Genomic DNA, 22,095 nt, shown 5'->3' on the forward strand with positions numbered 1-22,095 from the left:
TAGATAATACTTCTGCTAGGGCTATAGCATTTCAAGGGCCATAATTCACTCATGCATAGGCGGAACTGGCTGGTTTAAGAGAGGAATCTAGATCTCATGGATATCTATCTCATGTATGTAAACACCGTATAACATTCGCAAGCAATTGTTTACGGACACACGGACGGATACCACGCTACGGCATAAGCTCTTCTGGCATTTGGCGAAAAAAGCTAAAAAGCATTCAATGCTCTTCAACAAAGGTAAGAGAGAAAACCCACTGCACTCTCTTCAGTACAGGTTGTCTATCTTAAACTGTAGTTTTCACCTCTTTAACAAAGACAAGGGAGTGAATAAACTACACTCACTGAATACAGGTTGCCTCCCTTAGACTGATTTTTTCACTTTACAACAAAAAGCAATTTTAATAATTTCAAGGGCCATAATCAAGTTGTGAAAAGGGGGATCTTGCTGGATTTAAGAAAGGAACCGAGCTCTCAAGCAGTAGTTAGCTACTTTATAAGTTTGATTAAGATACACCAAAACTGAATACTTTTTACAAATTAAACAAGCAACGTCTTTACAATCGAGCTAAAGTAAATTAGTATAATCATGTATATACATATTATTTGCTTGGAAATCTCAAAATTCTTAATAGATTGCTATCAGTGGGACTGATATCGCTGGAACTCCCTGGACATGTCGTTATGTTTTATCGGATGTAAATAATATGTTAATGCCATTTCTCAGATTGATTTATGACTTAAATCAATTAAGATTTTTATTCTTTAGAAATGTTTTATATTTGATAACTTTAGAACTCAACTTATGCGGTGCACGTATGTAGAGTTTTTATCTTCTCTGACATTAGGTTATAATATTGTCACTGTTTGATCCACGTTTTGTTCTGATAAAATCAACGTCAGCATATTCTGTCGGACTTGGCGGCCTCTGTCTCGAAGGTGGTTTGCTGGCTGTCTCCAAATGTTCGATGTCTATATCTGCATAAACCAGGTTCATATCTGAATCCTAGAAAATATAATAATGCCATTGAGTGTTGACAATGTATAAAAACAAACGTAGTACGATTGCCGGATCTTGCTTGGATCAAATTATTTAAAATACCACATGAGTATTTTGAGACAGAGTGCTCACACGAAGTAAATACATTTTGTTAGAGGCAAAAAAACACAAGCAAAAATAAACAGCATCGAAAAATAACTGATGAACAGATTAAGATTATCCGGTATATTCATGAAATACAGAATGATGCAGATTAGTTTGATTGGCAGATTGCTTTATTGCTTGATGTTTTTCTTTTGATGTACTAGCAGTTAATTTTAGTAACAATATTGGTAATACTGTGCTGTATATGCGTTCACCTGTAAACACTGAATATGATATTTGTCCACATGGGCCATGGCCTTTTGGATGTACAAGCACAACTGTGAAACCTTGACTGAACTCTAAGGCAATGTTTCAGAACAGTATTGATAAACCTAAAGTACATGTTTCAGTTTTGTTTCAAAAACATGTGTTCATCTGTTTAAATACTACTCAGTACTTATTAAACATTTTTGGATTGCTTTTTCATATGTTTCAGACCATTCAACTATGACTTGTCATTTACAGCCGGTTCAATAAACATACTACCTTCGTTTTGGGCTCCACTGTTTCTGTCCTATTTGTCCTGATTTTGTTTACTTGGGCGTACGTAACCTCTTCGTTCATTCCTACTGTTTCATTTTCCTGCACGTTGGCTGCAGTAAAAACCGTTTACATATATTGTCATATAGTATATAAGGTAAACAAGTTAAGCGTTTTTTAAGCACAGTAGTAAAGATATGTTTTCGGAATATATAGATATTTTATCGTCATATCGGTGCCATGAAAATACCAAACCGATGGCTATAACCTAGGTAACATTCAACTTTTAAATAGTTTGATCACTTGAGATTAATAACTCACAATGTTGGACAGGCTGACTGAAAAAGGCATTGCAAAAAGTCATAATTAGTTCATTATAAATGTAAAAAACAACCATCTACACCAATTGACAACGGAAATCGCGTTCTAAAAGTTGAAAATGTTGTTCAAAACAACTAAAACTAGATGAATGTAAAAACGCAGAAACTGAAGAGTTACAATAAAACGTAATAAATATACATACGGTTCACTTGAATTTACGTGTTGATTCTTCTTTAAAAACCCTACATTAGAAGAAATACATGTCAAATGAAAGCGACGAGGTGGAGTAAAAATTTCATAGATACAATAGATAACCCTCGAACATAATATTTACAAAATTTGCTACCATTTCTTTAATAAGTGACCCCAAAACACACACAAAAAACGCACAACAGAAATGCCAGGTAACCTTACGTTTTCTGGCCAATACAATGACCGTTGAAATAATGAAAATCGCAATAATAACGCTCAACCCAATGACAATCCACACTGTTGGTATATCGTTACTGTTGGTCAATGACGCATCCTCACTTTCATTCGGAATTTCATATGGTTTTTGTGTCGAAGCTGTTATGGAAATAAAATCAGATCTGTATGTAACATGTTTGATTTATTGAAATCATAATGTCCTAATAGCGAGATGTTTTTGGGAAAAAAGGATATTTACGAAAATATGAGTTTAATCATTTGGCCCTCGTGAAGTTTTTAAATAACTTAAAAATACGTAAAGATTAATAAAGAAACACATTCAACATAAAACAGCACACACGCGCACGCACGCATGCACGCGTGCATACCAAATATACTAAAATTACCTATAACATACCTCCTCCAATTGCTAGAAATGAACTGTTCGCACTTGTGTTATAATTTCCTAGTTCGAAATAAGCTGTGCATGTGTAGTTTCGGTGTTCCTTTGTTTTTATCGGGCTAGTTTTCATCACACATTCCTGTGACTTATTGCAAACAAGGAGTTGAGTCTCTCCGTTTACCGACCAGACAATATTTGAAAGTGGTAGGCTCTTTGCCGTGCATGTTACGCTGGTAGTGTCATGAGCATTTAGCAATACTTCGTCTTTAACCGACAATTGAACACTCGGTGTATCTGAAAAAGGCAAATGCGAATCGAAAAATTTCAATATTCAATACAATAGTCAATTATTTATATTTTATTGTTGATGACAATCTTTTCATTTACCAAAGCCTCTTGTAAATACAATATTCATGTAATGACTCAGCAGTGTTTTAGAAACACGCTTTCGAGATACGTACATGGTACTTGTAAAGTATGCGACTTGGATAGTTGAACATCAAAGTTGGAGCAATTGACGCTGCAGGTAATAGTTTGACCATTGTTTTCTTTCTTGACATCCGCAAACTCCATTACAGCTGAGCCGGGTATTTTGTTTGTCACCTCTCCGTTTGCGCTTAGTAGTTGGCCATCTTTGGTCCAGGATATCAAGCAAATGTCATTGTATGTGTCCGTTAAGCAAATGAACTTGAGAGTAAAGCTGTCATGCAAATAGCTTGGTATACTTGGTGCATTCATTGTCAGCATCGTTGGAGGATCTGTGATTAAAACGAAAAGTCAAACATAACCATGGCAAACGGGTGACCATGCTCTAATCGACAGAGGCAAAGTTAGTCAAATTCTTTAGTCAGAATTATTGAAAGTGCAATACGTGTACAATGTTTTTTTTAAAAAGGAGTATAAATATTTTAAATTTAAATTTAATAATCTTTGATAAGAGTTTCGCTATGATCAGCTTTTAACGCTTGACACGTTAATGTGACCAAGGGTGGGTAAGCTTATTTATACTCGCTCTCGGGCAAGGTCCATTTTGCAAGTACTCCGATAAGATCGTTATTCATTTAAGGATTTTGGAGCATACCCCTGGTAAGAGCTACCCAGGATTTTTAATGTGCAACAGCGTATAGCACTGTCACACGGGGCCCTATTTAACGTCTCTCCCGGAGAGGATTAGTATTTTTTAGTGATGCGGCGGGGAATCGAACCTGCGACCCCTGGATTGAATGTCAAGTGTATTACCAATAGACCACAGATCTGCAACAAATGCCAACAAGTAGAGGGTAAGCTTATTTACCCTCGCAATCGGGGGTAATGCCAACACACATTTGCCAACTCTTTTTATAAACTTTAATCGGAAAGAAGATGTTTCTATCACATTAATGATAAGATTACAGTCTCTAAAATTCAAAGAAAATCCATAGGAACAAAACCAGTATTGAAATAATCTATTGCATAATCCGTGGGGTTATTGTCGCATGGAACAAACAGACATTTGATATATAATTAACATTGCGGTATGTGCACCGTTTGTCACCGTTTAAATAATGGTTCTTATGAAGTATACCGTGTTTAATTTGAAAAAAAGATGCAGAAAACATGATATTTCTACCTTATGCGATTGTAGTTTGTAACTGTAAATCTTCTAGGACCCAACAGTCATTTAATATTTATGCGTTTTCAGCTATTACAATCTTGTATTCATATTTTTCATAAATGCATTATTTAGTTAGGTGTTAAAGGTTTATCACTCAAAATTTAGGTTTGTTATTCATGAGTATGTATTGTTTTTAAAATTTTATTATGAGTATCACTTAAATGGTATGGCAAAAATGGACAAACTAACTACTATTAGCAATACCTGTTCATGACTCAGTGATTTTCTAATCATTGGTCCTGATTCAATATCTGAGTGTCCTCATCATAGGGTCGTGCACATATTACATTAAAACAATGCCTCCGGTTGATACACATGGTTAAGAATAATGGATCCTCAGGAAAAATATGCATGTAGGTCTTGGGATACGGTGCAAAATGAATCATACTGCATATTAACATTTTCTGTTTGCAAAGGTTCTTACTTATTTGAGTTTTGGTTTACTCTTAGCGTTAACATATGATTATAAATTTTAATAACATGTCAACATAACTTACATTTGCAATTTATTGTCTTTCGGTGTGTCGCTGTTTCCCCAAAAAAGGGTGAACGTGATACGCAAGACACTAACTTTCTATTCCAATCTTTTCTGGCAGGGTTGTTAAAAGTTAAAATTGTTGAATATGTTCTTGTCGAGTTTTCGTAAGTCTTTACATTGTTTACTGAATAGTTCGCTCCATCCAACCAGAAACTTAAGTTTGTGGCGGGTCTCCCTCCTCTTGAAATGCACGTGATATTTGCAGGATTTCCATCTCGTAAAATAGGTACGTTAAGCACTAGAATCTCAGGTTTTACTAAATGAAATAAAGGTTGTTAATACTTCAATACCATTATCGATGATATCGACATATTAGATGATGATACATTATATCGACACAATAATTATATAGATCTATATCAAACACTTTAATGACAGTTTAAACATTTATTGTGTCTTAGAAAAAGCTGATTTTGACATTTACGCAAAATTTGGCTCACTTCAAGACAAAAAAATAAAAGAACAATCTTTGAGAGTGCAGCTTTATCATGACGTGGGTTTCGACGTAATTGTTTGACATATGAAGTGTGTCAAGGTATTTTTAAAATAAGGAAGAGTCAGACGGTGCCTTACGTGCAACGAAGAGTTTAGCCGACGTTGTTAATGGTTTTTCAAGCGCTGCGTTCGACACACTGCATGTTACGGTCTTCATATGATCTTCTTCGCGTATAATTCGATAAATTTTGTAAATATTCCCGAACTGTGTGTCGTTATACACTGTACCTCCCTCATCTCCGACATATATGGAGGGTGTCGTGCCCCCAGATGTATTGCAAAACACATGGTTGTAGAGATTTTCATGTAAGATGCCAACCAGGCATTCGGGACATTCTTGGACGATATTTGGTGACTGAAGAAATGGCTGGCCAGGCGGAACTAAAACCCAAAACACCTTATGTAAATCATCATCATCATCATCATCATCATCGTCGTCGTCGTCGTCGTCGTCATCAGAATCATCATCATAATCATCACCAGAATCATCATCAGAATCAGAATCATCAGAATCAGAATCATCATCATCATCATTAACATCATCATCATTAACATCATCATCAATCAATCAATGAAACAATCAGTCACAAATTCGAATAAAAATCCATATCATATGTTATACGAGATAACCAAAGCAGATTTCACAAAACCGCTTGCGTCCGGTATTTTGACTATTGAAAGTAAACGGAAAACTGCAATTAATGGTCGTACCTGTCACCTTAACATAGAGACGTTCGGTAAAAAGCCTGTTGGTGGTACTTTCCGTACATTTCACACTATAGCTTCCCGTCGTCCACCGAGTGGCGTTATAAATAGTCAGAACAAATTCTTTATTGGATAATTCTTCCTCAGTCAAAAGACCCTCTATCAACGTCATTGAAGATCTTGATGATTCATTATACCACTCACGACTGTATTCACCAGTGAGCCCAATCACCGCCGGGGCAGGATAATATCCTATTTCAACTTTTTTGCCCAGAACAGGATTCGGTGTTCGAAGATAAATATATCCACATCCCCCAGAAAGGTCTGGTAGCAAAATCATTATCATCAGCAATTACAAGTAGTTATTCAATGTCCTAATAATAATGATCTACGTCATACAAAAAATTACAATTGAATTAAAAGTGTATCTAGAGTGGAAAGAATAAATCATTCTTTTTTTTTTAAAACGTCTTCTCGTGGATTTCTAACTTTCCGTATTATATTCTTTTTTCTCAACTTATCTCTTTATATAATATACGGAAAATAAACTTTTAAGATGCACTCTCATAGAATGACCGTGATGACGACTTTTTCTTTTTTGTCTTGGAATGAGGCAAAATTTGCGTAAATGTCTCAAAACCGGTGATATAAGACTGGGGATAAAAGATTAGTTCGCAGTTTTGTATTATATTTACGTTCGAAAATGTATGTTTTATGACTAACCCTTTAAGAAAACTGAAAATTTCGGCAATTTTCCAAATAATTGAGATCTGTTCTATTGTGGGTTAGCTTATATGAATGAATCAAAAGCTTTGATGACAAAATCAGCTGATTGTGAGACAAAAAATGAAAAAGTTGTCAAATCGAATAATCTGTGAGATTGCAGCTTTAACGACTAAACTATTTTGGGTTAAGAATCCAGCAAAGTTTAAAAATAAGGAGACGAAAGTGTAAAGTACTGTTTCTGGAAATCTGATGAATTATTTGATGTTTTTCATATAAATATTACAGTTTTACAAAATAGTTCAGTACTTTGTACAAAGGACATAATTAACCAACTTCCTGAAAAACTTATGCTTATTTCAGCACCTTTAATTGCATAAAACAAACAATAAACAATTAAAAATGACATGCCTTGTAAGATGAGAATAATTGTTTCACTGTAGCAAGAACCAAATTTTGCATATAGTTGTCCAACATTCGAAAGATTTGTGTCAAACACCGTAGTAAAGACACCCGACGTTGAATTTGACACAATGGTTGATGAAAGAAGTGTCCAATTATTTCCCCTTATGTAGAAAAATGTAGGTTTTTCAGAAACCGAGAATTCGATTGGCTTGTAGAATATTGTAACATTTCTCCCTTTGAAAGCTGGTTGTGAATAATTGATATTGCCACAATGATTGCCTAAAACTGAAACAGAAAACCAGTACATTACATGCATTAGTATCAAAACTGTAGAAAGAAGTTTACGAGTTGCACGCAAAGATTTCATACATTGTTAGTATAAACAGTGTAATATAATATCATGTTAAAATATATAGTGATGAGTCCCAACTGTTATTAATAAATTTATAATTCATAATTCATAATTATTTCTTTAAGATCGATTGTAAGAAATCTAAAAGCTTATAAAATCACTCTCGAGTATGTTTCCTTGGTTAGAACCAGTACTGGTGTCCATTTTAACCGCCCATGACAATCAAACCCTAAAGGTAATCGAACCCACAACCTCTGTGATATATCTGTTATCTCACATTTACAACTAGACTACTCTCAACCTGGTGGGGACCAAATCCACATCTTCTTGGGCGAGAGGAGGACACCTATGCTACTAGACTCCCTCACCCTGGTGGGGATCAAAATCACATCCTATTGGGCGAGAGGCGGACACCTATACCACCAGACTACTTTCACCCTTGGTGGTTTTAAACACATAACCTCTTCGCTGAGAGGCGGACACCTATACCACCAGACTACTTTCAACCTGGATGGTTTTCTTCGATGAGAGGCGGACACCTATACCACCAGACTACTTTCACCCTGGGTGGTTTTAAACACATAACCTCTTCGCTGAGAGGCGGACACCTATACTACTAGACTACTTTCACCCTGGGTGGTTTTAAACCCATAACCTCTTCGATGAGAGGCGGACACCTATGCTACTAGACTACTTTGACCCTGGGTGGTTTTAAACCCATAACCTCATCGATGAGAGGCAGATACCTTTACCACCAGACTACTTCCAACCTGGGTGGTTTTAAACCAATAACCTTTTCGATGAGAGTCGATCACATATACAATTAGACTACTCTCACTTGTTTGTCTTGACTTACCTCCTTTGAAGCAAACTAACAGAATCACTACTACGCATGGCACATTCATATTGACATTAATTCTGACATTATTCACTAAGTATTGACAACTGTGAAACACGATCGTTAAATTCCGATTTTTGTGCTATTTCCATTAACACACATACTATTTAATATGCCACACAGAGAACGAGACCACTTTTAAGCTTGATATACAAGTAGTTCATATTTGTCAACTATGAAAAGAGGATAACTTAAACCTTAACCTTTTACCGATGCACATTCTAGTGGTTAGTAAGAATCGTCATTAAAACGAATCCGCTTCCACTCGAAAGACAATTACTTATTTTGTTAAATACTTATTGTCACAATTGCTATTTTGTTTTTACCTTCTTCATTCAAATGTTATTTAACGTGAAGTTTAAGTGGTAGTGTCTGGCTGTAAGTTCATGGATACTTCTATTAATATTTTTTTATAATCTTATTACAGTAGTATTCGATACAGGCAAAATATTGTGTATATAATGTAAATCAAGTGCCCTTTATATGAAAACTGATGCCTCGTAACCAAATATATAATTTTTATCGTTTAAAAAATGTCAATTTCTGTCAATTATAATACAAATTGAATATAACAAATAACGGTCCATGTCCATACTGAATGTGATCAAATGCATTTTGGCGTCGTGTTGCAACACTGATGACGTTCTTGACGTCCAGTATGCTAGTCGTGAATTATATGATACGAGGGTGTCAAACTCGTATTTAGTATAAGGCTTTAACATTGATAAAATGCCGTTTACACTCATCAATGTGGTTATTTTTCACGTACCCCATTCTAGTTCGAACTTGTAATGGCTTGCCCCTCATACATAAAACCGAGCAGAATATATGAAACTGCAATGTTAAACGGTTTTCCTGTTGGCACAGTGCTTAGCGCACTCGCTTCGCCCTAAGGCGTCCCGGGATCTATTCCCGGCCTGAGCGGGTGTGAGTTTCGTTTGTAGTCACCAAGCCGGACCAGTGGCTTTCCTTCAGGTTCTCCGGTTTTCCCCACAACCCAAGACTATAATACCGCGTAATATGGGGCCAACGAGAGTGATTAACGTAATGTTGTAATTAATTGTCTTAACCACAGAAACATTGAAATTAATGTTGTGTTTTTTTGAGTGAAAAGTTCAAGACATGATATTTTGAGTATATTTGAGAGCTGAATAATGTGTATTGTTTTCGTTTTGTGATTGTTTCAAAGAGTATTAAATAATGAAGAACAGTGAACTAAAGTGTTTATTTCGTATATAATAGCATGCATCACTTTAACTTTGACAAATATTATAATTGCAGGATTAATTATATACTCCAGGTCTAGCAATGATAATCTCTGGGTGTCATTCACTTCCCCTTTGAATCAGGCATAACGTACTTTTTGACCGGGATACCACCTGTGTTACAGAAATCCCGGATACAATTGAAAAAATCGTTTCGATACAGCTTAGTTTTCGTATGCATTATTTAAACCTTGGGCTCACTTGTGTTTTCTTACATGAATCACACGCGTAGCGAGATTAAAGTAAGCCCGGTATGGTCAGGATAAAGAATGCGCGTGAAACGTTTTCCTTTAACACATCAAATCACGCCTGTAACACGAATGACGCAACGTCATTGTTCAAGGACTGGTCACGCGCCCTATAATTTTCCATATTGGGTCACTTATCTTCAGATCGTACCAAAATGACGTCTTTTATCCTATTTCGATGAATAAATGAAACATTTCCAAGAATGGTTGGCGTATTGCTAAATTTGAACAGGTTGCCGACGTGATATATACGTTACGGGGTTAGTAGGTGACCTTCTATGGGTTATACTGGGCACAGAAAACCATATTCGAGTTCGAGCTTCGCCTTCATCCGATATGGTTTCCATATTAATATCATTATGAGGCATTTTGGGTCATAGTCTTGACGTTCATGGTTTTTTTTAATGTGCATTCTCAAAAAGAGATCCTTCGAAAGTAAATAATATGTTTAATGACACATTCAATTGTATACACTTAGCAGTCCCGGAAAGATTTCAAACGCAGCAAGTGCAACACTTGACAATACTATAAACGACTGCATGCACCTTAAGTATTTTTTAAACATTTCAACCGCCTGTATTAAGTTTTTCAATATTTTTATTCGCTTTCACCAGCTATGAATGTTATTGATGAAAAAAAGTCGATATTAGTATACAAATGATTGTATTTACTGCAACACATGGGTTTGAAACTTGATTTTGAGTTATGATATTAAAAAGTGATTTTGATAATGTATGCGAACAATGTGTCAAATTATTCCCACTCAGTAAAACAAAACAAATACAGTTATATTATATCCAAATGTAAAGAAATGCCGAATACAATGCCTAGTATACCAATTTGTGAAAATGCAAAGTTTAGTTACAAGTTTTTTTTTAAATCTTTTAATCTGTTTAGTTAATATTCTATTCTACAAAGTGAAAGTGTAAACCATGACAACGATAAAATGGACTGCCGTGATGAGGAAGGTTATACACAATTATTTATATATTTGATAACAAACGGTTGTTGTTGTCTTTGAAAGTAAACTCGAAACTTTCTGAAAATATTCTAATAATTGGGACCATAAGTGTTTTGTCACATTGAATGGTCGAAATGATATTTTCAAAATAAAATATGCCCCTTCCAGAGCACTCATGATGAACGCTCTGAATTCAATATACATGCACGTCCAATGTCATCTATTGATTAGAAACAACAGATACATAGTTTACAAAGTTAAAAATATAAAATGAAAAGTATGTATAAAATTTTAACTTAGTATATGTCTTTTATGAGCTATGAACAGGCTTGCATGCCACATCATTGAACATGTTTTACACTTGTATATAAAGTTATGATATTTGGTCAGGTTCAATAGAAGTAATTCAACACCTAGGTTTGCAATCATTTTCAATTGTAATAAGCTTTTTCAATATCAAAATAAAATGGATGAAATCACATTGTTTCGCTAAGAAGTCAAAAGCACAATTTTTCACGGAGTATGTGTCATTGTTTAACCCAATAAAAAGACTCAAACTTATTATGACGACAACTATAAGAAACATACAACGATTCACAAGAATGGCAATCACAGTCTCATTTTGATTGAGACTTTTATTTATTAATTTAAAATAGTAATGGTAAACGCGCAAATGCCAACGTTCACTGACAACCACAGTCTCATTTTGATCGAGACTTTTAATTATCAATATAAAATAGTAATGGTAAACGCTCAGTTGCTAACGTTCACTGGCTCCGTTTGTTTGAAATGATAACTCGACATCTTTTCAGTGATCTTAAAAAGTATTTATTTCCCTTGAACAACGATGTGGAAATCAGCGGTAAAAACATTCGGTATTATTTTGACTCTATATTTGATTGATATAATGCTAAGAGTATATTCTTTGTGTTAAATATTTATTACGTGGCCACAAAACTATAACTCTGGACTTAAACCAAACGGATGTTTTGGACTAAGATTTAAATGACTCATTATACACAGTATAACGTAGTTGTATTATTTATTGGACATAAACGATTACTTATTATAAATTCAGAATAGCACTTCAGTGAAGTGTTTTATAATCAAGAACTAAAATTGAATTTAATACGCCTCTCACTATTATTTGATTGTATATCTATATGTTTTAATATCCTCTTATTCGCAGTTGCTATTGAAACAATATGAAATATCAATAAAATCACAATAATAGTGTATTTCCTTAAAGCCTGGATCCTATATTCCACCTTTTTAAGCGAAACAGATTAAAGTATCATACTTCAGTTGCTTAAACTGTATTTTATACATTGTTTTTACTTTTTTTGTAATGCTGTTTTGTCTATATCAAGAAAAGTAATTCATGATGGGAGTTTACGTTGTGTATTTGAGTTATCTTCCCCTAAAAATAAATATAGAGAGTAATCCGAATCGAGGCTGTAACTTGTTTCTATGACCAGATGTTGCAACTATGTTTTAAATATTTTCCATTGAAAGTTTCAAAATTCTTTAAATGGAGAATTTTACACAATTTATGCCATAACAGAAATTGTGAGTTTTGCTTGATCCTGTTATAAGGGACATACTTGTGTTCGAGAAATTGGGGCCTGTTTGTTTACTATACATGGTACGATTTAGTTTACAACATTAAATGATAAGATTTGGTAAATACCGTCGTTTACTTTGAGAAGAAGTAAAAAAAAAAGTTGCAATGAAAATGAAATGATAAGAACTTGATTTATATGTGTTTACAAACAGCTGGCTTATACCACAAATGCCATTGGTTATCATAATGATTTGATATTGATGGAAAATGTCGCCCACAGAGAACTGTGAAAGGACGAATCGAAAGTCGATATTTGGTGATACATCATTTTTATTTTTCTGAATAGAGCTAACTTATGGTAGATGAACAATTTATCTGTTTTTAACATAACCTGGGCAATGTGGTCAAACAAGGTCTTTGTCATTAATAAAGCAAATGGCTTATTACAGAATATGTCAGAAAGCATCATTGAGGCATTTATGAATTGAACAGTATTTTCGTGCCTTCATGCACTATGCACGCTCTGGCTTGATTTTGGAAATCCCCGTAGCGCGTTTGGGCATTTTGGTAAATTTGAAAAAATCGTGCTCGAGCTTTTATATAGTATGTATGAACAGAACATAAAAACTAGTCCTTAAAATTACAGTTTGAGTATATATATATATATATATATATTTCAATTAAAGGTATATTTTTTCAGGTACAACTTAGGAGAAAAACTTATTATCGACAATTATTTTCTGTGAAAAGGAATGATCGATATTTGAAACGTCGTTTACCATTGGTTAAATGACGATGCGTTAGTCGAATCAGAGTTGAACAATTGAACAAAAAATGACGTCATAACGCGAAATGAACGTGAGTTTTCTCCATAAAAAATACCTCGGCAATATAATATTCTAAGTATGTTTATATATAATAGAAAATCATCTTGGATATACAAGGCAAGCTTCGATAAAATGTAAAATAACTCTGTCTATTCTGAATTAGAGATATCCCCAACAATTCGAATTTAACACGAGTACGAAGAAATATATTTAATACAGTCAATGAGAAAACATGGCATATTGTAAGAGGAAAAAAACAACATTTTAAAGGTACGAACAAAAAACACAAAAAATTAATAAACAACAGCCAATTGCTTAACGCATGATAAGTCCTCCAAAGGTTCTTTTTGCACACAAAAGTATTTTGGTCAACAATTATAATTTGATAGATATATTTCAATTAATAAAACGTTAAGTCAACGTAAACCAAACCAAGGAATCATCTGCTTTTATACAATTGGCAGCAGTTAAACAAACATGAAATGAACATAAAAGCAACAAATGGTATCAGAGTACAAAAACTATTATGTCCATTACCAATTCACGTCTTTCATAACTACATTGAAAAGTAAAGTAATGAAAAGCATGACCCGTTCATGTAAACGTTTCCATTACTCTGTGAAAACTGACATATGATCAAACACACACCGATAATATGAAAGACAAATTACATGGACAGGTCAAATAGCTAAACATCAAGCGAAGATCCTGTTTTAAGGAACAGTCCGAACATACACTTACCGAGAAACAATCAACGTCACATGACAACAAACATTGCGAAAATAACAAATTTAAACTGTGGTTATCAGTAATCGTTGTAGTAACATAACTTACGATCAAAATATATACATGAAATGCACTAATTCTGTCTGACACATAAACTTGACATATATATTTTCTTATCGGTTTAAGTGAGGGATTTTACAGTCGATTCAACGTAATCCAAAGGGCAATATGTGCTTAAACAGTATGTCATTCAATCAGGAAAGCTACAGGGAATAGTACAGTAGCCACAAATCTACTATTACAATTATTATTGTGAAGACAATAACCAAAAGCACTAAACACTAAGAAAAATAAGGTTCGATATACTTATGAGAGGTTGAATTGACTTTAAAAAGCAAGCAGGCTTTTAAAAGCGTACCTATATTGTTCATGTAAGAGATACTACAGAATATCTCAAATAACATTGTGACTCAGGTAAAATTAACCAAACACTTATGTTAAATGTTGGCTTAAGTAACAGCAAGCCCCCCATGTTATTGTAAACACCCATTATCAAAGTTCTTGTTTATACCCTTAAAGCTTTCTTCACAATGGAGCTAAAATCAAATAGAATAAATTCATGTGTGAGCAAGATTGTAGTTTCAGAAAGATTACAGTTCCCTGGGATATTATTTGTTTGAAAATCTCAAAATTCTAAATAAAATGTTATCCGAAGGACTATTATCGCTCAGTTCCCTTAAATGACATTATTTTTTAAAGACTGTAACTTACTTGGTAATTGCAATTTGAAGGAATGACTTATGTTTAGAATGAAATATTACAGATGAAGTTTCTAAGATTGATTTATATTTGGAATGAAAAATAACATCTAATTAATCAATTCTTATTACAACTTTAATTTTCAGAAATGTATTGCTTTTGTCATATCAAACTTTCAGGTTATTGGCACGAGTGTGGAGTTAAATTTCCTGACATTCATTCATGATATTATCCCTTTTGATCCACGCTTTGCTATGATCAAATCAACGTCAACATATTCTTAGGAGCCGACGGCCAACCTCTTGTCTGTTACTTGCTGGCTGTATCCAAATGTTCTTCATCTACATCTTCATAGACTGGGTTGCTATTTGACACCTAAATGTTGAAACAAATAACGTTGCTCGATTACCTGTATTGCTTAGTTTGATTCCTTAAAAACGACAAATTAGTATTAAATTAGTATTAGTAACGGGACTGACTGCAAATTCGCAGTAAACACATTCTGTTGTGGCAATAATATATAACAAAAGCATCAAAGAGCATCTAAAATACAGGTTTTACATTTACGTTCATTACTAGTTTCATGAAACATAAAATGATGCAAACAAGTTTGATCTTACTTGTTTTTATAATTTTTATTACATTTAAATATTTGTTAGAGCCTTCAATTCTAACGTATCATTCGAGGCAGATAGCATAAACCTACTACCTTCGTTGTTTGGTCAATTTGGGAGTACGGGACGTCTTCTTTCATTTCTAATGTTTCATATTCCTGTACGTTGGCTGCAGTGAAAAAAATACACATATAGTTTTATTCGACCAACAACATGACAGTTTCTTATAACATGGTCGACAAAGAAATAGAGATAGGTGCTATTTTATTTTTTTAGCTCAATTATTATGCTTTCACGTAGTTTATGTTATTTCACCAAACAAACGTTTACTAAATAGTTACTCGACATATCAGTGCCATGAAAACAACAATCAGCGGCTATTTAAAATGCAACTTTTAAATTCCACTTGAAAATATTTGATACTACAATGACAGCACCAATTATACAACCCATTTAGGGGCACAATGTAAGATCACAAAGGACACTGGACACGTATCAAAATAGCTTTTTGTAATAAATGATTGGATAAGGGCCCACATTTGATAACATGGAAAGAGCAACTCACCATATTGTGCAGGTTGACTGAAAAAGGCATTGTAAACAGTTATCATTAGTTCATTATTGATATATGCACAACACAATTTTAAATGTACAGCGCTTTCTAAATGTTGTTTTTCAAAACAATTATAAGATGAATGCTGAAACTCAAAAGATACTGTAAAGAACAATAAATGTACGTACGGTTCAATTGGATTTTCGTGATGCTTCTCTTTCAAAAACCCTACATCAGAGGAAATAAATGTGAAATGGAAACGCTGAGATGGATTGAAAAAAACAACATCAATTAATGCAATGGGTGTATCCGAAAATTATATCTAATAATTGGTAATATTTCTGAACCAAGTGACACCAAAACAGATTAACTAAGAAAAACATACAGAAATACTGAATCAACTTACGTTTTCTTGCGAAAACAATGGCCGTTGAAACAATAACCACCGCAATATAAACGCTCAAACCAACGGCAATTCCCTCTATTGCTATGTCTTTTCTTCGCGTGGAAGCTGTCATTGAACAAATTGGATCTTTAGGCAAGAGGTTTCATTCATTGAAAACATGATTTTTTATTTAGATGATTTTGGAAGTACAGAATATTTAAGAGAAGATACATATAATCAAATAGCCCTGTTAGAGCATCGGCAACAGATAGAAAATGTAAAAAGCTTAATTGAAAATAATTCACGCACACATGCACGCACTCACACTAACGCATGAACCCACGCAAATATACAATAAAAAAACTTACCTCTTCCAATTGCAACAAATGAGCTGCTCGTACTTAAGCTATAGTTTCCAGATTCGAAATAAGCTGTACATGTGTAGTTTCTGTGTTCATTTGTGTCCAATGGGAGTATATGAATCTCACATTCCTGCGACTTACTGCAAACGATGAGTTGTGTGTCTCCGTAAACCGACCAAACAATACGCGCAAGTAAGCTGTTTGCCGTGCAAGTTACATTGGTTGAGGCATGAGTATTAAGCAAAATTTCGTCTTTAACCGACAAGTGAACACTCAGTTTATCTGAAATACGCAAAAAATATAAAGTAACTTATTTTTATAGTTTATGACTATCTTGTCATTTCTCAAAGTCAACAATGTTATGAATACAGTAATCTGGTGTTTAAGAACTCTATAAATCAGTCAAGATACGTACATGGTACTTGTACAGTATACGATTTGGATAGTTGAACATCAAAGTTGGAGCAATTGACGCTGCATACAATTGTTTGACCATTGTTTTCTTTATTGACATCCGCAAACTCCATTAAAGCTGAGTCGTGTTGTTTTGTTTGTCACCTCTCCGTTTGCATGATCTAGTTGGCTATCTTTGGTCCAGGATACCAAGCAATTATCATTGTATGTGTCTGTGAAGCAACTGAACTTGAGAGTATAGCTGTCCTGCAAATATCTTGGTATACTTGGTGCATCCATTGTCAACATCGTTGGAGGATCTGTGATTAAAAATAAGTCAAACAGAATCACAGCAAACGGATGCCCACGTTCTAATCGGCAAAGAGGCAATGTTTGTCAAATTCTTTAGTCAGAATAATGGGACGTGTACAATGTGTTTTTTTTTTCAATAGGAGTATAAATTGAAATTAAAATTTGATATCTTTGATAAGCTTTACGCTATGATCAGCCATTTACGTTTGACACGTTTATGTCACCAAGGGTGGGTAAGCTTATTTTTACTCGCACCCGGGCAAGGCCCATTTGGCAAGTACTCCGATAAGATCGTTAGTCATCTTAGGATTTTGGAGCATAGTGCACAGACAGAATTTAACCCTGGTATGAGCACTGTCACACGGGACCCTATTTAACGTCCCTCCCGGAGACGATTAGTATTTTAGTGATGCTTCGGGGAAACGAACCCCTGGATTGACGGTCAAGTGTGTTACCACTAGACCACGGATCCGCAACAAATGCCAACAAGGGGGAGGGGCGGTCAAGCTTATTTACCCTCGCCATCGGGTAATGCTAACAAAATTTGCCAACTCTTTTTATAAAGAAGAGCTAAAATCGGAAACAAATGTGTTTCCATCACATTGATGATTAGATAACAGTCTCTTAAATTCAAAGAAAATCCGTAGGAACAAAACCAGTATTAAAATAATCTATTGCATAATCCGTGGGGTTATTGTCGCATGGAACAAACACACATTTAATATATAATAAACAATGCGGTATGTGTACCGTTTGGTACCGTTTAAACAATGGTTCTTATGAAGGATACCGTGTTTAATTTGAAAGAAAGGTGCAGAAATCACGATATTTCTACCTTATGCGATGATGGTTTATAAATGTAAATCTTCTAGGACCCACCATTCATTTAATGTTTATACGCTTTCAGCTATAACAATCTAGTTACCAGTAATTAATATTTTTCATAAATGCATTATTTAGTAAGTTGTTAAAGGTTAATCACTCAAAATTTAGGTTTGTCATTCATTTGTTTGTATTGATTTTAAATACGAGTATCACTTAAATGATATGGCAAAAACGGACACACCAGCTTCTATTAGCAAGACCTGTACATGACTCAGTGATATTCTAAGCATTGGTCCTGATTCAATATCTCAGTGTCCTCATCATAGCCTCGTGCACATATTACTTTGAAACAATGTATTCAGTTGATACACAAGGTTAAGAATGATGGATCCTCAGAAAAAAAATATTCGTATAGATCTCGGGAAATGGAGCAAAATTAATCATACTGCATTCTCATTCTTTGTTTGCAAAGGTTCTTACTTATTTTATGTTTGGTTAACTCTTAGCGTAAAAATATGATGACAACAGAACTTACATTTGCAAGTTATTGTCTTTCGTTGTTTAGCTGACCCAAATAAGAGTGAAGATGATATGCAAGACACAAACTTACCATTCCAATCTTTTTTGGCAGGGTTTTTAAAAGTTAAAATTGTTGTGTTTGTGTCGAGTTGTCGTAAGTGTTTACATGGTCTACTAAATAATTCGCTCCATCCAACCAGAGACTTAAGTTTGCGGCGGGTCTCCCTCCTCTTGAAATGCACGTGATATTTGCTGGACTTCCCTCTCTCAAGATAGGTACGTTAAGCACTGGAATCTCAGGTTTAACTGAATGAAATAAAGATAGTAAATTCTTCATAACCATTAGCGATGATATCGACATATAACATAATGATGAAATTATTAATTATATAAGTCTATATACAGCATCAAATAGTCTAAAAATATAAGTAAAAAATACTCACATTTGCTGTGGATTTAAATTATTATTTGATGCGGTTACGTCCAAAATAATATTACATTTAGAGTGAAAAGTAAAACGCAATGTGAACTCTAATTATTCATCAAATAGATCAACCATGATTTGTTTTTCGACCTAATTGTTTCTCATATGAAGTGTGTATTCAAGGTATTTCTAAAATAAGGAAGAATCAGAAATTGCCTTACGTGCAACGAACAGTTTAGCCGACGTTGTTAACGGTTTTTTAAGCGCTGCATTTAAAACACTGCAGGTGACGGTCTTCATATAATCTTCTGCGCGTATGAATCGGGAAATTCTATAAATATTTCCCCAGGGTGGATCTCTGTTTACATTATATTTTTCATCGTCGAGGTATATGTATGAGAGAGCCCCCAGATGTATTGCAAAACACATGCTCGTACATATTTGCACCTAAAATGACAACCAGGCATTTGGGACAATCCTGGACAATTCTCTTTGACTGAAGAAATGGCTGGCCAGGCGGAACTAAAATAAAACACCTTCATCATCATCATCATCATCATCATCATCATCATCATCATCATATCATCATCATCATCATCATCATCATCATCATCATCATCATCATCATCATCATCATCGTCGTCGTCGTCATCAATCAATCAATCAATCAATCAATCAATCAATCAATCAATCAATCAATCAATCAATCAATCAATCAATCAATCAATCAATCAATCAATCGATCAATCGATCAATCAATTAATAAACCAATAAACCAATCAATCAATCAATCAATCAATCAATCAATCAATCAATCAATCAAATACTCAATCAAATAATCAGTCAAATAATCAATTTAATAATTTCTAGTCAATCAATTAGTCAATCAAAAATCCGTATCATATGTTAAACGCAGGCAGATGACAAAAATAAAAACAAACATTCACAAAACGGCTTGCGTCCGGTATATCGATTTATGAAAGTTAACTTAGAACCCCGATTATAAAATAGTCGTACCTATCACCTTAACATAGACACGTTCGGTATAAAGACTGTCAGTGGTACTTTTTGTACATTTCACACTATAGCTTCCCGTCGTCCACCGAGTGGCGTTATAAATGGTCAGAACAAATTCTTTATTGGGTAATTCTTCCTCAGTCAACAGACCCTCTGTCAAAGTCATTGAAGAACTTGATGATTCATTATACCACTCACGACTGTAATCACCAGTGAGCCCAATCACCGCCGGTGCAGGATAATATCCTATTTCAATTATTTTGCCCAGAACAGGATTTGGTGTTCGGAAATAAATATATCCACATCCCCCAGAAAGGTCTGGTAGCAAAAACAACAATAACAAACAGTTATTCAATGCCCGAATATAAATGATCAACATCATACAAACTATTCCCAATTCAATTAAACAAGTGTATTTTGTATGGGAAAAATGACTTTTTGAATACGCCTTCTTGAATATTTCTAGGTTTTCATATTACAGTTTATGTTGTTTTTCTATCTGTATTTTGTAATAATATAAGGGAATTGAACTTTAACAACAAAACTTTTTGTTTTAAGAATCCTGCAGATTTTATTATATGTCTCGTACCATCTTACAAAATAAAACAGTACTTTTAGGTACAAAGGTAATTATTAATCTGCTTCATTAAATATTAATTTCAACACCTTAAATTGCATTTAACAACAGTGAGCAAATAAAACTGACATGCCTTGTAGATTTAAACGAATGCTTTGGCTGCTGCATTGACCGTATTTTGCATATAGGTATCCAGAATTCGGAATATTTGTGTCAAACACTGTGGTAAAAACGCCCAACGTTGCATTATACATAACGGTTGATGGAACAGCTGTCCATGGTGTAACAGCATAGCTGTAAAAAATTGTAGGCGTTTGAGTAGCCGAGAATTTGATTGGCTTGAAGAATATTGTAACATTTCTCCCTTTAAAAGCAGGCTGTGAATAACTGAGATTGCTACATGTTTCGCAAACAACTGAAACAGAACATCAGAACATATATGCATTTATATCAAAGCTCTAAACTACTTTAATATAGCATACAATGTTACACGTTAAGACTTTCATACATTGTTAGCATATAAAATGTAAAATGCTATTTACTTATGTTGAATACAAACTGCTTAAAGTTACTGTATGTTTTGTTTAGGTATTATTAGTTATTAGTTTAAACTTTTAACTTAATTGTGAAGAAAGCTGAAAGCTTATCGAATCACTATAGAGAACGTTTTTCTTGGTAGAAACCAGGACAGATATTAAATATAAGTGGCCATGAGAAAATACCTATGGTGGGGATCCAACCCAAAACCGCTTTAGTAAGCTGCAGGCAACTATACCACTGAACCTCTTATCCTGGTAGAGGATCCAACCCAGTACTTTTTAATACGCGGCAGACTACTATACCACAAGACTACTCTCAACCTTGTAGGGATTGAACCCACAACCTTTTGGGTGAGAGGCAGACACCTATACCATTAGACCACTCTCAACCTGGTGGGGATTAAACCCAAAACCCCATCGGGTGAGAGACTGTCACCTATACCACTTGACTATTCTCACCCTGGTGGGGATTGGACCCAAAACCCCTTGTGTGATAGGCGGTCATCTATAATGCTAGGCCACCATCTCCCTGTTGGAAATTTAACCCAAAAACCCTTGGGTGGGAGGCGGACATCTATACTGCTAGGCCATTCTCACCCTGGTATGGAATGAACCCAAAACCCCTTGGGTGAGAGGCGGATGCTAATACCGCTAAGCTACTCTCAACCTGGTTGGGATTGAACCCCCAACCCATTGG

The 22,095-nt window shown here is 34.5% G+C and overlaps 1 protein-coding gene across 2 annotated transcripts; it reads right to left on the reverse strand.

The window, feature by feature from the left end:
- Positions 1-481: 481 nt before the first annotated feature.
- On the reverse strand, positions 482-8,678 carry LOC128212248 (uncharacterized). Of its 2 annotated transcripts, XM_052917612.1 has the most exons (12): positions 8,487-8,678; positions 7,285-7,563; positions 6,157-6,474; positions 5,524-5,826; positions 4,910-5,206; positions 3,220-3,516; positions 2,774-3,052; positions 2,362-2,514; positions 2,150-2,189; positions 1,948-1,964; positions 1,633-1,739; positions 482-1,008 (listed from the first exon to the last, which is right to left on the reverse strand). In XM_052917612.1, exons 1-12 carry the CDS (start codon positions 8,533-8,535, stop codon positions 847-849), a joined length of 2,301 nt encoding a protein of 766 aa, XP_052773572.1. In that variant the 5' UTR covers positions 8,536-8,678; the 3' UTR covers positions 482-846. The 2 variants fall into 2 exon arrangements, 1 of the variants encoding a protein (XP_052773572.1); XR_008257413.1 differs by lacking the exon at positions 1,948-1,964 and having other exon boundaries at positions 870-1,008.
- Between the last annotated feature and the right edge of the window lie 13,417 nt (positions 8,679-22,095).

The sequence above is a fragment of the Mya arenaria genome, chromosome 2, assembly GCF_026914265.1.
Source record: "Mya arenaria isolate MELC-2E11 chromosome 2, ASM2691426v1".
Classification (NCBI taxonomy): Eukaryota; Metazoa; Mollusca; class Bivalvia; order Myida; family Myidae; genus Mya; species Mya arenaria.

Bases quoted from the DNA above. Each gene is read 5' to 3' on its own strand.
- LOC128212248 (XM_052917612.1), bottom strand. From the start codon at position 8,535: ATGAATGTGCCATGCGTAGTAGTGATTCTGTTAGTTTGCTTCAAAGGA. The intron at 3,053-3,219 runs GTACGTATCTCG...TGCCTTTTTCAG, and splicing joins GCATACTTTACAAGTACCAT to ATACACCGAGTGTTCAATTG. The intron at 2,515-2,773 runs GTATGTTATAGG...TTTCCATAACAG, and splicing joins ATTTCTAGCAATTGGAGGAG to CTTCGACACAAAAACCATAT.